At 45.1% G+C, this 16,741-nt stretch overlaps 1 protein-coding gene across 1 annotated transcript in view; it reads right to left on the reverse strand.

Annotated features, from left to right (window-relative positions):
- Positions 1-2,289: 2,289 nt before the first annotated feature.
- LOC147614235 (heme binding protein) overlaps positions 2,290-16,741 on the reverse strand; it is an 88,023-nt gene continuing 73,571 nt past the window's right edge. The window contains exons 3-8 of the mRNA XM_086780783.1: positions 10,470-10,536; positions 6,646-6,800; positions 6,493-6,563; positions 6,296-6,373; positions 3,082-3,182; positions 2,290-2,961 (exon numbers count right to left, since the gene is read on the reverse strand). Of these exons, the coding sequence (XP_086636909.1) occupies positions 2,668-2,961; positions 3,082-3,182; positions 6,296-6,373; positions 6,493-6,563; positions 6,646-6,800; positions 10,470-10,536 (766 nt within the window). The 3' untranslated portion in view covers positions 2,290-2,667. The remainder of the gene's footprint in view (positions 2,962-3,081; positions 3,183-6,295; positions 6,374-6,492; positions 6,564-6,645; positions 6,801-10,469; positions 10,537-16,741) is intronic.

Consider the following 16,741-nt stretch of genomic DNA (forward strand, 5'->3'; position numbering starts at 1 on the left):
AGTCAGGGATATAGACACGGGGAGAGGCCGAGCGAGCCCCAACGGGGCAATGACACAAAACGACGGGGCAATGACACAAAACGACGGGGCAATGGTCGGATTTGGTGGTGCCAGGCATAATAGCAATGGTGCCTCCTCTGTCCAAGGACCAATCATCCACATAAAACCTATCCAGACGTGCAAAGACGCTCTCATCCACGCTCCTGCGGTTATGCCAAGAGAAAGATAAGGAATTTGGCCTTCTCTGGAAGTCATCCTTAGTCCAACAATCCTTGCCAAAAAAGTTAAGTGTGAACCTCTCCCATGAGGTTCACTCCAAATGGTGTAAACTCCCTTCGCGTCCACCCTTCTTGTCAGAAGGTTAACCATATTAAAATCTCCTCCCACTATTCAATGATCAACCTGGGGAATGACATTTGTAATGGTGTCCCAAAAGGCCACCCTTTCACCTCACGTTAGGTGCATAGATATTCAAGATTCCCAATTTCTGACCCTCATGCATGATCAAGATCCACTGCGCTCTAGCAGGGATGATAACACCATGACCAATAACATGAGGCATAACAGATGCTGCCACTGAAATGCAAACACCCCCTCTAGTCCCAACTATCGAGGACCAGAAGGTGTGGCCAAAAGCATCTTACCAATTTTGCCACACTGAGATCTATCCAATTTGTGTTCCTGCAATAAAAGTACATCCATAGACCCTCCTGTAACAGCAGGGTGAAGCTAGTCCTTCAGAAAGTGCTTCCTACCACAGGTGGGAAGCCCTCCAAGGCCCTGAACATTCCATGAGACGATTCTCATGGAAGAGAAGAGGGTTTGACCCCCGATCTTAGAAGACAATGGGCAACCTAAGGACACCTCTCATAATGCTGGAGGGCGGGAAAATCCACGGAGCAAAGTCCACTGACATGCCCTTGTCCGAGGCCCTGCATAGTACCTGCATATGTACGAGAAACCTGTTTGCCCTGCGGGGCATCAAGGGCAATGGCATCATGCTGAAAATCTTGCAATACATGATCCCCACTGCGCTAAACATCCTGCATATCGCCCCCTCCAAGTAGAGGGGACTAAACAAAATCAACCTGATCTGAGATATCATCTCTCTGCAAAGATGCATCAGCTGACACATCCCTCTGACCAGAAACATCATCTGTCATGATCCGAGGAGGCCTTCCTATCAATCGCACCAAGGGGGCGGGCGTGAGAGCGCTCGCCACACCTGGCGGACTGAAGGACGAGAAGGAACCAAGGGAGGTGGCACCTGAGAAGCACGCTTCCGAGGCCTCCTGCGACCTCGAGCCCGCAAGCATCTCGAGCAAAATGACCCTGTTGGTGACAAACCTGGCACTAATCGGGTTTACATGCAATCTCCATACCTTGCTTCAAAGGGCCCGGAAGCAAGACAGTGTCCTCAAAGAGCTCAATGTCACGGGCAAGAACCATGACCCTGGGGACAGCATCCGCAGAGGTAGTGACCACCTGGGTAGAAGATGTCGGCAAGGCGTGGAGGGGGGGCACTTGAAGAACCAGCCCAAAGGTAGACTTGATGGCCTCTAACATAGGCCAATATGCGCGAGGAAGACCTGGGAATCTGAGAGTAATCGGGAAATGGTTCCGGTCTTCCTCAATAGGGTCAAAATAGTTGGCGTAGGGAAGAAAGAATATATTCCTTAGGCCCAATGGCAAAGGGCTGCCCTTCAAAACCTCTTAGGCTACGTCCTCAAAATCAAAATCCAATTGGAAGAAACCTCTTCCAAGCAACCTGACATCTCGAAAGTGTGGAATGAGGTCGGAGGGTAGAGCCGCCAAGACCCAATCCCGAGCCTGGAGACGGGACGGGTGAGATTCAAAGATTCTGGCAATGAGGGTCGTTTTGGAGTCTTTCTCTATTTCGGCGTAGAGGACCGCGAGCTCGGCTTCGGAAAAAACAATGGTTCGCCCGGCCGAGGGAGATTGATTAGCCATGATGCTAATCGAAGAAAAAGGCCGACTTCAACCCGGATGAGGAGCAATCCGAACCAAGGGGAAGAGGCAGGCAAGGAAGCGGAGACTATCAATGAACTTTAAAAGTGGCTCACCACCTTAATTGGCAATATTTAGTTTCAAGGTCTTATATCTATTCATTATTCATGTGTGCCTTCTAAATTTTAAGCACAAATCTATGCCAAATTCTATTACAGGGTCACTAGATATATGCCATAGATTGATTTGAAATTTTAAAAACTAAAGAGCTAATGAAAAAACATGTTCATTTCTTGGGCTACGTTTTATCAAGAACAAAAATTTGTGAAAATGATGAACGGTTAGGAAAAATGATTTCCATATTTCGTAGTCCTTTGATGTTGTAGAGAAGTAATAACTCAAAGCTAGGACGACTAGTGCCCGGTATACCAATGCCCATTCTTGCGCTTCTACATAATACAAGTAGTACATCAAATAAACATACATGAGGTCAGGAACAGTCCATTGCTGGGATAGCCTCAAGCTCCTGCTTCTCACTACCTATACTTCCTGAAATAATTGCAGAAGCCAAAGAATGGTTGTGGAGAGTGCGATAATGCCGTGGACCATGTCAGAAATCATGTCTAGGGTCAGTAATCTTGAGTGTAATCAGCCTTCAGTTTCTAAGCTCAGCCAGAGAAACTCCCAGAATGATAAACTCTACAAGCTATCAATGGCTTGAAAAGGCACTTGTCTTTTCGACCTTGTCCACCAGCAGACTGCAATCGAAATACTCAAAGCTCCTAATGACAAGATTAGTGTGAAGACACTCAAGATACTCAAAGGCTTATTTTCATCCGACTTTGCAAGGTATGTCGGGGAAGGAAGAACATCCAAAGGTACCCAGTCACAGCTAGCTGTGTAGTGCTGATAGCCAACCCACGGTACATGATCCACAGGGTACCAGAGAGCTGCCATGAAACGATGTGTACCCCCAATTGTGAACTGAACATCCTGTAAAAGAATGAAGGTTCTGGTAATAAGTCAGACAAAGAAAATGATTTCTGAACATCACAGAAAATAGTGCACATTGTCAAACAATTTGTCTTTCAACAGCATGTCAACATTTCATACCTGCTGAAGACGGTCAGATGTGCGAAGGGGCCTAGAAAGTTCATAAGTATAAGTCCCCTCAACTCCAGACGAAGAATAAGGGCTGTCCGATAGGATCAAACCTGAAGATTGTATGAACATGCCTAAGCTCATGATTTGAGAATGCACCATGTAAGAACATGATCACATAGAAACAAGGTTGGAATCCAAAAGCGAACTCAGTTTTGAACAAAGCAACCCACCTGGGGATGTGATCTGGTGGAACCTGTGGGTGGCCAATGAGCCAAAACCATGGCTGGTTACTGTTTTGTAGGTTTGGGACAGCACTTTGTTAGAGGGTTGGTGACCACTCTATCAAAGTATAGGAGTGGTTGGTGATCACTCTACCCTGGTTGGTGACCGAGGGTATTTCTACAGGAGCGGTTGGTGATCACTCAACCTTGGTTGGTGACCGAGGGTGTTGCAACAGGAGTGAGGAGTGGTTGGTGACTGAGGAGTTGCAAGTAATGTGTTTACCTATGTTTTCACAGTTGGATAAATCTGGTGTCGGCTGGATGAGTGTGTACTCTCCGGGCACCCGCATCTTATACATATAAATACTTCTGTTGGTTCGGGGGAGGAGGGGGGGGGGGAGGGCTGGCCCAACTTCAGCCCTTAGTGCTGTGTCATGTGCAAGTTGGTCTATGTTTGCAAGATGTATATGCTCATGTAATGTTTCACAATGACGGTAATCATGTATATGCCAGGAATGGTTGATGTATGTATGTTGTTTTGGTAGTGAATTGGTTCCGTATACACATGCCCGTTTGTGACACTGAGCATCTGTTCACTATTGTCCCCATGCATGCTTTCCCTTAACCTTGACACAGTGGTGGGTCACCTACCCCGGAACTGATCATGCCTGTTGCTAGGCCTTTGGAAATAATCTAAGAGCTTGACAAGATACTGGGTATGCATACCTACCCTCAGGGAATGCTTTCTCTGGCTTTGCTTGTTGTAGTGCAGACCACTCCATTTGCTACCCTGCTGCATCCTTTCTACTGGAACTGGACAGGAACCACCTTTTAATATAAATGATGCGCTTAATGTCCCCTGCTATCGGCCAATATCTAGGCATTAGCCGCCTACTGCATGGGACCTGCTGCTGCCTGCCGACCTATGTCTACAAGCTGCCAACAGGTCCCTGCCCTCCTAGGGATGGTAATGATGGTGATAATGGTGTGGATGCTTGTGAAGCTGATGATGTTGCTACTGATGCTGAAGATGATGCTATGACTAATGCTTAAGATGTTGATGATGACCTAGACCTGTTGCTAGGCCTTTGGAAATGATCTAAGAGCTTAATGAGGTACTGAGTATGTGTACCTACCCTCAAGGAATGCTTCCTGTGCAGACCACTCCATCTACTACCCTGCTGCATCCTTTCTGCTGGAATTGTGCACCTTCCTTGGGACATTGCTTAGTGGGCTGAGCCTAAATGCTCTGATACCAATGTTGCATGTGCGGAAGCCTTGCTGTACTGATCCACACTAAGCCTGCTTAAGAACATTGAGACTAAATACGCATGATTAAGACAGAGGAGATTAGTGGGCTGAGCCTAAATGCTCTGATACCAATGTTGCATGTGCGGAAGCCTTGCTGTACTGATCCACACTAAGCCTGCTTAAGAACATTGAGACTAAATACGCATGATTAAGACAGAGGACATTGCTTAGTGGGCTGAGCCTAAATGCTCTGATACCAATGTTGCATGTGCGGAAGCCTTGCTGTACTGATCCACACTAAGCCTGCTTAAGAACATTGAGACTAAATACGCATGATTAAGACAGAGGAGTATTTGGTGTCAGGGTTTTTCTGTATTAATATGGTACAAAAAGATTACATGATGCTCATTGCTTGTACATGACTTAGGGCTATGGTCAGCCCCATAGGGGTGTGACCCTGGCCCTTCTACATGACTGCACTGATGACTAATGAATGAATGAACTTCTGAAAACTGACTAGCTGAATGCTGAAAATGATGAAATGCTTATATATGCTCTTGGAGAGCTGGTCGGCCAGCTGCCAGCTATCGGCCATATCTGCTAGATGTCCCCTGCTGTTGGCCAGTATCTGGGCATCAGCCGTGTGCTGCATGGGACCTGCTGCTGCCTGCCGACCTGTGTCTACAGGCTGCCGACAGGGTCCCTGCCCTCCTAGGAATGGTAATGATGTGGATACTGCTGAAGCTGATGATGTTGCTACTGATGCTGAAGATGATGCTATGACTGATGCTGAAGATGTTGATGATGACCTAGATGCTGACTTAACTGCTGAATAATCAACGATTAAGAATGTTCATGCAGATGATTAGCCATGGCACGGGCGTGCACATGACAATGCAGGCCTGGGAGATTTCATTGCCTCTTCCTACTACTAAGTGTGGGCCCCGAAAGGAAATAAGATAGTTCGTTGGTGGCTACTTATTCAAGACTAGGTCATCGGATTCTCTTAGTTGGTTGGTGATCTTTGCCTCATGGACACTATCAGCGAGACCTAGCCAACATGTGGTCCTACTTGAAGACGCACATTGGCTCCCACATGGAGTGTCTCGACGTCAGGCCGAATTGCCACTACTCCCTGTCCAAACCAGTTCCAAAAACCTCACAAGCTGAGGGGGACTCAAGTAGAGCTCACAACCTCTTTCTCTAGGCATCCAGATCCACCCTGGACCATTACCGGCCTAGAGAGTGCTCTCTCCCTGCGTGTCTTTCCTGCTGGGGAGGGTGGTAGAGCGGCGAGTCAAGGAGGAGCCTCCCCTCCTATTTATTTTGTATCGACCTCCTAGGAGGGTTCCTCCTTGAGGGTTGTAGTCTACTTCATACAGACATTTCTTTCCAACTAACAAAAAGATAAAGCAAAAAAGTTTCCCCTCCCTGATGTCACGGTCTCGGGTAGGCAGCTGTGATTGAGCTAGGAAAGAAGACAGGCAATAAGACACATCAACAAGTTGTGTAAAAGTTGCCCGCCAGGCAAAGGGGATCCATAGAAGGTTAATGATGACAGTGGCAGATGGGTACAGGAAATGTTTATTCCATTGTTTCTGGCAAGCCAACTCGAAGGTCCAGATCGCTCCTCCGCCAATGCCCTTGACTGTGAGGTATACTAAATAGTTCTTGGGACATACTGATATGGCATAACTAAAATCATATAATCTCATATATACATCAGTACGGATGCAGTGGATGATTGTTACCATAGGTAAGATCCATGCTTGAATGAGACCAAGCTCCTCGCCAGTCATTCTGTGCTCCACTGCTTGGAATCTTTGAACCTGCAGAAAGTGTGTTGCTCTACTGAACCAAAGAGCTAGAGCTGTTGCTAGTGAGGTACATAGAAACTTGAAAATACAAGAATGCTTTTGAGGATGTCATGTCATACAGCACTACATACCATTTGGCGACAGACCATCAAAATAGCGGCAGTGAGGATTCCATCCGTACATATCATTCAAACTGCCAAAACTGCCAACAAAGATACCAATAGTTAGTATACCTCACATAAAGAAAACCTTATCCTTCAAGAATGAACTAACAATCTTAATACCTGTCCCTTCCTGTGCCATTCGCATTGTCATACACATTTGCTCCATACAGTCGACCTGGAATGGCACTACCAACTGAAAAATGTATGAGGTCCACTGCATGGCCTTCGCAAGAAACACTAGAACAAGCATCTTTACTTTGACTACAGCCACCCATCTGTCATATGCCCAAAGCAATAATTACTCCTAGATAGAGAGTCTGCAACCTCATTAATTAGCCTAAGAGTCACAAGTGCTACCACTGTTTATGCCATCCTCATGTAAATCTTGTAAGGGTTAGTTTTAAAGAAATGAGCCTATGTAGGCTAGGGCTGAGGACACAACTTAGTTGCAAGCAATTGGTGGGTGGTACCATAGCCACAGTCTACCATAGGAGATTGATCCAGGGCTGCTAACAAAATTTTGCATGGTATGGGATGCGACGGTGTTTGCATGTTGCCGAGTAAATCAAGATCTAAAGACCTCATGCAGCCGAATCGACCTTCTTAAGCACGAAACTGATCACTATCTACGTCGGGTTGGTTTAGCATCTGCTGCCAATAAGTAGTCATATTATTTGTGTGTGTGCAAGTGTGAATGTGCCTTGTGTTTAATGGCTCCATATGCACATTTGATCAGCGCAAGTGTAACAATTGGTTTCAGAGCTGGTCCTGCATCAGTATGCAAAGACGATAAACTCATAGTTTGTTACCTTCCCCTTTGGGCAAACATCATTTCGGTCTTGAGGATTCCCTTAACAAGGAGTACGTGCATACTCTGACTGAGGTATCACCAATATGAAGTTGAGGGAATGACACTGCAAGATAGGCCTAGACAATGGATCTTAGGTATGAGGTAATCACTGGTGGCCTCATAAATATATCAGCCAAGCAAAAACCATAGATGATGGGCCTTCATGGTTGGTAGTAGATTGCCCACGTGTTGAAAGTGGTAGGTGCCATGTTGTAGGTTAGCCTCTCAACAAGTGCTCTCCTTACGTGTCCAAGCATGCCATTTGACACACGTCTCCCTTGTGTGTGACATGTGGTGGTTGTCAACACTCATATTTAAATTGGAGTGCCCAATTTAAAAGCTGTCCACCGATGTGATAACTTGTTCGTCCTCATTAAGTGTCATGTGAACCTGGCACTTACACATTGGTTATAAAACCTAGCAATAATAAAGTAGGCCTTCACAATAATTCACTTGTTAGGCCTCAAACATATTCAAGCACACATGTCCATACGGGTTCTCAAGCATCCCATGCCTCATGGACTTTTGCAAACATTAATATCAAAGCAAAGTGCAGAAATCAAGTTCACGCATGCAAGTCATTCCCAAAGAAACATGCTTAATGCAAATACATCATTGATTGGACATTCTCTTATCTTTCAAGCTTGTAATCCATTACATCTTTAAGCAAGGGATCAAGCAGCTGATGTTCCCTCCAAATTCTAAACAGTTGTTTTCAACTAAGAGGCTTCTTGTTTCAACAAATGTCTTCTACTCCAACTTAGGAGTAAGCCTTCTCTTCTCCCAACTTACAAACAAGCCATATCCATTTAAGATCAAAGTCCTCATCTCTCAACTTAGAAACAAGACATTGCCCAACTTAGGGCAATGCTTAAAATCCCACTTAGGATTTCTCTTTGTCGAACTTAGGAACAAGACGGATCCAATTTAGGATAAAGTTCCTCTAGTCTCAACTTATATACAAGCCATTGCCCAACGTAGGGTATTCCAATTCGTGTTCCAACTTGGGAACAAGCTGGATTGAACTTAAAAGTCTTCATGGCTCTGCTTTCCCAATTTAGGTACTCGCCACCATAGACCTTCATACCTGTTTTAATGTATCCACCTGTAGTGAATCCATATCATTAAGACCTTGGCAACACTAGGCCTTAAGATTTTACAAAAGTTCACATATGATACACATGGTGAATCCTGCTGTGCATTTCTCATCAATTCTGCCACCCAATTGTATGAGAAAGCCTTCCGCCGATTGTGACCAGCCAGCAAGCAAGGGCCCCTCTCTGTCCCCAACTGTTTTTCTTGTCTCCTTTGATTGAGACTAGGTCATGTACTTAGCCGTTTCGGCTGTATTTTGGTAACTAATGGAAGAATCCTTTCTTGGAAAAAAAAAAGTGGTTCTTGAGCTGAGTCATGTATGCATGTTAGTATTTTTCAAGGTGTAATGCCAGCGGTGCATTTACTGGTATTCCAAAACTGAATGACGTACAATGTCACGTAAGTGAATAGACCTCAGCAGACTGAGCATTGGCTGAGTTTTAGGCTGGCTGACGGCATCAACTGTGCTCACCTCGACAGTGATTGCATTAGTGCAGGCTACCTGTTGAGCTTGGAAAACTTGGGCACTTGCTTCTGTGAGCTTTGGACAAAGGCTGGCTGATCTATACTTCTCGGGAAGACTACTGTTGAGTTACATTTAAGATCTGAGAGATGAGGAATGGGGGAGGGACGGGGCTCTTATTTTTAGTTGCATGGGGACCCCTTTGTGCAAGTCATCCAGCCCCCCTCTCCCGCAACCAAGGAAAATGGTGAAAAATAGGGAATAATCAGAGTCTTGCTGATCGACCTGCAACCCAACCTGTACAGCTGCCCAGCAGTGTGGACACGTGGCACCCTAGTGCAGCGGGTTCACATGACATGATTATCCAACAAAAAGAAAACATATTGTTAATTTGGTCATCTTGTTAAGTAGTACAATCTTTGATAAAGTGCACTTGTTCACTTAACTTAGTGTTTTGTTTTGTTTTAAAATATAAGTTCTGCCAGTGCTTTTAACATTTTATGTCATGGAGTGAAATATTCGTTAAAAGTTACTTTAACGCAAAACATCATTTAAGAGTAATGACCTTCTTAAGCACAATAAAAAGTATGATCACAAAATACCCTTCAATACTCACATCTGTCACGGAGGATTTTCCAACTATCCCCTTTAATGCATAGAACCTGACCCTTGCCGACCAAATTTAGGGTATGCTTTGAATACCCTTTCAAGTGAATTAATCGATCCAGGTGTGTCATAAGAAATTGTGAATTTTACACGTGATCCCCTCTGCCAAGCTTGATTTGTAATCCAAAGTTCTACATATCGTCCTCCTAATATCCACCACTTTTGCACAAATCCATCATGCACAAAGTTGTCTACCTTAAGATATGGTCAGCAAGAAAGGTCAATTGTAACCTCCATTGCAATGGGATGAGAAACTGTTGAGCCCAGAGCCTACAGGTTGGACTGACATGGAGCCGGAAAGGGAAGCTAAAGGCAAAAGAAGAGGACAATGCCTCCAGTGGAAAACTCAGAATGGTTGACCCAGCCATGGACACCTTAACATGAAGGTAGTAGCATGAACCAGAGGAAGATTCTCAAGCCAAGATTCCCTTTGAACCAAGAGCTTCAAAGAATCAAAAAAAGGGGGTAAAGAAGAAGAAATAAGAGGGAGAGGCTGAGGGCTGAACAGGAAGATCTGGACACTCCAGACCAACTAATGTCTTGACAGCAGAGACATCAGATGGCCATGTCAGCCAGAAGCAACCACATCAGCTGCACCTCACAGTCTGGATGTACCTTTCCGGCAGAAAGGTGACATCCCTAATGATGAAGAGTGAGTCAGGGAGACCAGAATCACTGCAAACGAGCCAGACTTTGCGTACTTTCAACAGAGGAACATGATTTTCTACAAGCATAAGCAATAATGGGAATTAAAAAAGCCCACAGGGAAGCTTGAGAGCTTATTACACTCAATTCCCCTTGACAAAAACAGCAATTAAGGAATGGAAAATCTATTTCTGTAGAAAAATGATTTTTTAGAATCACACTTACATTATGAAAAGTTGCATCATCACCAACACCAAACATAAGAGCCACAGAAGGGCACTTGTGCTTCTCACTGCAAAAAATAGAATAAACCACATCCATAGTTACAATAACAATTGAATAAACAGCTTCTTCACACATCACACCCCCGTAGAGTTTTTTCTTCTAAGTCCTTTAGTATGCATTTATTTCTTGAAAATTTAATTTGAAGTTTTTATTTAAATAGGTATGAAGTATTTATTCTCCGCATCTATGAAAAAAACCATACATATTTCATAAGAAAATGTGCACATGATGTTGACCCCTAACCTTGTTGGATTAGGTCCCTAATCCATAGATAATCCAAGTACATAACATCCGTACTGTACAGACGTGTCCAAACAACATGTACAACCTGACAAAAACCCTAAAATCCTGGTCATCATTGGGGTGCATTTTAGCTCAGTATCAGCATTTGCCCTTTGTTTTAGTGCTTATTTCTTCATGGGTGTAAAAACCCTATCCCCAAGGTTGCTCCAAGCGGTGCTAAAGGTGTTGTTCCTCACATTCATTGGGAGGTGTTGTTTGCTGGTCATAGGCATCTCCCCTTGCCTTGTGCTTGGGCAGTGGTGTCTCTACACTTGCTAAGTGACTTGAGTACCAGGTAGGCATCTCCCGTTACCTTGGGCTTGGGTAGTGGTGTCTCTATTCCAACCAAGAGGCTTGAGTAGAAGACAAGCGTGGAGTTCTCCCCTTGTCTTGGACCTGGGCAATGGATGGTTCTTGCCTTGGCCCTGAGGCTAGGGTATGGAGCCAGAGTCACATGGGGACGGGGACGGGGACGGGGAAGTGCCGTCCCGGGGACGGGGTCGGGAACGGCAAAAAAAAAAAACCTCTTTTTTAAAAGCAATTTAGGAGTTGTATGCATGACATACATATAGAGACACACTTTGAACAAAATTTTACACCGAATAGACAAAAAAACAAGAGTCATTTTGAGCAAAATGCGCTAATAAAACATCGATGGCACACTGATTATGTGATTGATAGTCTGATAGATACAAAGAGATAAGTACATGTCTCATGGGCAGTGAGGGTTACAAAAAAGAGTGGGTACAAAATAGAGATACTAGATAGATCATAGATGATAGATCACAATAGATCATGCAATTCCATGCCCTTGAACCACCGCCCACTCCACGACTAGTGTAGTGGACCTCATCCCACCATGACCATGTGTGCACCGCCGGCCTCCTTCGTGAAGAGCCCGCAACGGAAGATGTGGCGGCGGCGCCTTCACCTTGAGATGCCATGAATGATGATAGTGTGAGAGAGAGGGAAGAAGGGTGCAATAGAGAGTTGCAAGTTGCCGCTTGACTCTTGAGGCTTGCAAGTCTCAAAAGGGATGGATCATGGAACTTGGAGAGAGAGAGAGAGAGAGAGAGAGAGAGAGAGAGAGAGAGAGATGGCTTGGAAGTTGGCACAATGTAGATAGTATAGAGAGAGAGAGAGGGCTAACTTGCCACTTGGGCCTTGAGGCTTGGACAATGGAACTTGGAACTTTGGAAGCTTGAGGCTTGAGCAATGAGGCTTGAAGCTTCAAACTTGAGTGTGGAGAAAAGTCCTAAAGTGTGCCTTCTTTTATAGCTGGAAATTTGCCCGTTTCTAGCCGTTTCTGGCCGTTTTCTGACCGTTTATGACCCCTGTCTGCGTCCCCTGCCCGTCCCGCGTTTCGGGAACGCGTCCCCGGGACGACTGTCTGCGTCCCCATTCTGCACGGCGTCCCCTGCGCGTCCCCCCCCCCCCCCCGGTCCCCGGCCGTCCCCGTCCCCGCGTCCCGCGTCCCCGTGTGACTCTGTATGGAGCCACTGTTTCATTTGTTTTCATGTACCTGGAAATCTGTTGCTTGGCACCCTAATTCTTGTACCTGCAAAATATTCTTTTTGGAATAAAGAATTCCTAAGGGGGGAGTCGCCCCCTTCAGATCCCAATGAGTGTGTCCCTTCTCATTTTTAATGCTAAGTGAATGGTATGTTAAGTTGTCAACTATTTAAAAGATTTGTAAATGTGAACACAGTAGGGCTGATACTTGGCTAGAGTTCTTGGATCTCTCTCTCTCTCTGATATGCCCCATGCTTGATATTTTGGAGTGGTATACCATCTATTGGGGGCTGATGCTCCTCTGATGTTTCATGTTCCTTGCATTTTATAATGAGATTTCCATAGATAGTTTTGTACCACTCCCGTGAGATAGTTTTGATTTGTTCTATTTTATTTTCCATTCCATGATGAGATATGCCATGGACATTCTTGTATCACTTTGGCCCCATAGGCCCATTGGGTCTTTAGTAGACGCTCTCTCTCTCTCTCTCTCTCTCTCTCTCTCTCTCTCTCTCATGGCGCGCACCACATGGCATGAGCCTCTGCCCTACCCTCTGTCGCGCATCGTGTACTGGCGCCCTGCTCGCCGCCTGTTCTGCCTATGCCCTGCCCACCGCCGCCGCCTGCCCTATCCTGGCTGCGCCCTATTTCTCCCTGCTCTCGTGCACCGTGAACTGGCGCCCTACCTGCCGGCCGCTTGCCCTGTTCTGTTGCGCCCTGCCCGCCTCCGCTTGCCCTCTCCTGGCTGCGCTCTGTTCTGCCCTTTTCGCACCTAGCTCCCTCCGCCACCGCCCGCCGCCGCCTGCCCTACCCTATCTGCGCTCTGTTCTACCCTTTTCACATGCCTCCACTACACGCACCTGGCTCCCTCTGCCTCCATTTTCCCACGCACCCTTGCTCAAGCCCCCAATGCAACAACATAATCTCTCTCTCTCTCTCTCTTTTGCTTGTGTCACAAAACGGGCACTTGTATACAGAACCAATTCACTACCAAAACACCATACATACATCAACCATTCCTGGCATATACATGATTACCATCATTGTGAAACATTACATGGGCATATACATCCTGCAAACATAAACCAACTTGCACATGACACAGCACTAGGGGCTGGAGTTGGGCCGGCCCCCCCCCTCCCCCAAGGTATCTTTATTACCAACAGAAGTATTTATACCCGGAGAGTACACACTCATCCAACCGACACCAGATTTATCCAACTGTGAAAACATAGGTAAACACATTACCTGCAACTCCTCGGTCACCAACCACTTCTCACTCTTGTTGCAGCACCCTCGGTCACCAACCAAGGTTGAGCGATCACCAACCGCTCCTGTAGAAATACCCTCGGTCACCAACCAAGGTAGAGTGATCACCAACCACTCCTATACTTTGATAGAGCGGTCACCAACCCTCTAACAAAATGCTATCCCAAATCTGCAAAACAGTAACCAGCCATGGTTTTGGCTCACTGGCCACCCACAGGTTCCACCAGATCACATCCCCATGCCTGATACTTGTCTAGGGACATGTTTGCTCAGGTTTCATCGCGAGAAACCTCCTGCAAACCTGTAAAAACAGCCAATAATGGCCCTTACAACAGTCGGCAAGCTCCTGTTGAGTCTCTGTTCACTCCGTCCAAGCCCTGTACTCAATAGAGTAGCACCAAAACAGTCCCAACAGCCATGCGCCAGCTTCTGGAAACAAATCTAACAGCCTGCAGCCTTGTAGATGCAGTCGGCCAGCTCCTGTTGAGAGAGAAAGAACGAAAGAAAGAAAGAAAGAGATATATTAAGCGTCTACTAAAGACCCAATGGGCCTATGAGACCAAAGTGGTACAATAATGTCCATGGCATATCTCATCATGGAATGGAAAATAAAACAAAATGAAAACATAAATATAGCTATCTCACTCGGGTGATACAAAACTGTCCATGGAAACTCGTCATGGGATACTTAGAACATAAAAACATGGGAGCAACATCAGCTCCGAGTAGATAGTATACCACTCTCCAAAATGTCAAGCATGGAGTTGACGAGTATGGCCGAGAGGTCTCCCTCAGCTAAGTCACGTGGAAAGGTAGCTCGATGGCGGAGGAGCATGTCCTGGATCTCAAGCAGATGAGGTGATTGTGGCCGACGGGGGGATCGAGGGCATCGGGCACGCTGGAGTGCAGAGGCTCGGTCCGAGGTAACTCCTCTGGCATGTACTCCAGCTGTAGCTCATGCAAACTGAGTACACTTGCTGTTTTTCCTATCCAAACAGCTCCTAACAGCCCACGTTTTTTAGATGAGTGCTCTACAAGTCAGGGCTTGCCCACTTTGGCCCTCCCACACCCAAAATAGCAACTCGTCGAGCTATTTGGGAGTGCCCTGGTGCCCATCTCTCATAATTGGCCTTGGTTCATTAAAAAAATAGTCCAGCCTGATGTGAACTCACTTATAAAATTATAAGTGTGTCCGCCCACACTTTAAGTGAATAAAAACCCTGCACCCAATAAACCTTAGTAACATGAAATAATGAATAAATTGGGTTAAGTGTGCACACTTACCACCTGGAAAACCCATAAGGAAACCATATGAGTCCCAAATAGGTGTGCACATGCGTATCCACGGGTTGTCTAGGCGTCCCGGCAAAATACCAAGCAATGTCCAGGCATCAAAAACAAGTCATCCATGCATGTGCAACTCACATACATATGCTGGTGCACAAACATAGTGGATGAAATCTCCCAACTTACATCTTGTACATCCAACTAGTCCGTTCACTCACAGGTGCCGTCCATACAGGACCAAAAAGTACTCACCGGGATAACCACCCTTCCATGAGTCCAGAGTCACTCACCAGGGTTACCACCCTTCCATGAGTTCATAAATCATGCCAAGAACTCACACCAGGATACCAATCCTTCTGTAAAGCTTTTATAGCTTTATTAACATGATTAAGACTTAATTAATGAACATACGTCAAATACTGCAGGAAAAGACTGAGTTGTCTGCATTGAGACAGGGGCCTTTCTTAAATAGAGGCCGAAAGGGTACAAGTGAACAGACACATTCTTGGGAAGGGGTGTGGCTCTTGAATCAATGGTTATATCCTTTGGACTTAGGGGTGTGTCTTTTAATGAATAGACATGTCCTTTGATAGTGACCCATGTGTAAGAGTGTGACCCTTCACAGGTGTCCTTTCAGTTAATAAGGAGTTAAGGAGTAATTAAGGAGAGTTAGTCACAATTGTGACATTCTGTCCCACTTAAAATAAGACTCCGGCTAAGAAGAGATGGTTGTCTTTGAAAGAATTCCCGAAGAAGTTCTGGATATTCCTGTGAGTCTTCATCATTTTGCCAAGTAGAGTCGGAATCATCAAGATCTCTCCATTTAACCAAAAATTCTGTACTGAGCTTATGTCGTGTTTCTTTATGTCTGACATCAAGAATTGTCTCTCGAATTAAGAGTATGTGTTCATCTTCGATTTCTGTAACATAATCCAAAATATCTAAAACTGGAAAATCACTATCCACAAACTTCTTGAGCCAAGAAATATGGAAAGTTGGATGAATTCTACCCCAAGAGGGCGGTAAATCCAACTTATAACTGAGAGATGAGTTCTTCTTAATAATACGAAAGGGTCCATAATATCTTGGGCGAAGCTTTGGGAAGACTGATTTCATTGTCTTGTATCGATGAGAGGCAATATATAATAATTACCAAGTCTCCTTCTTGAAATTCAATGTGACGACGATGCGTATTAGCGATATTGCTCTTGGACGCCGGCCATCTTATCCTTAATTTGTAATAGAATATCTTGCATTTCCTGAATGAGTTGGTCTACTAAAGCCACTTTATGTTGAAGAACAAAGTTGGCAGGAATAAGGGGAGTATGGCCATAAGCTACTTGAAAAGGTGTCATTCCAATAGCTGAATGATAAGAATTATTATAAGCAAATTCCACCAAAGGTAAATATTCTTCCCACCATCATGAAGCTAATCAAGACTGAACATAATGACGCAACATTTCTTCCATAATATGATTAACTCGTTCTGTTTGTCCATCTGTCTGTGGGTGATAAGCAGAGCTAAAGAGTAAATTTGTACCAAGAGACTTGAATATCGAAGTCCAAAAATGTTCTGTAAACTTTGGATCTCGATCAGAAACTATAGATTTTGGCAATCCATGAAGTTTGAAGATATACTGTATGAACAGTACTACAATATCTGAAGCCTGGGTTGCTTTCTTGCACGGAATGAAATGTGCCATTTTAGAAAATCTGTCAACCACCACAAGAATCTGTGTATTGCCTTTAGAAGAACGTCGCAATGAAGTGATAAAATCCAAACTATTACTTCCCAATGTTCATTGTGGGAATTGGAAGTGCTTGAAGAAGACCAACTGGAACTTGTCTACTAGCTTTCATAC

The sequence above is a fragment of the Cibotium barometz genome, chromosome 42 (genome assembly GCF_041138505.1).
Source record: "Cibotium barometz isolate CiBa-2024 chromosome 42, ASM4113850v1, whole genome shotgun sequence".
NCBI classification, from domain to species: Eukaryota; Viridiplantae; Streptophyta; class Polypodiopsida; order Cyatheales; family Cibotiaceae; genus Cibotium; species Cibotium barometz.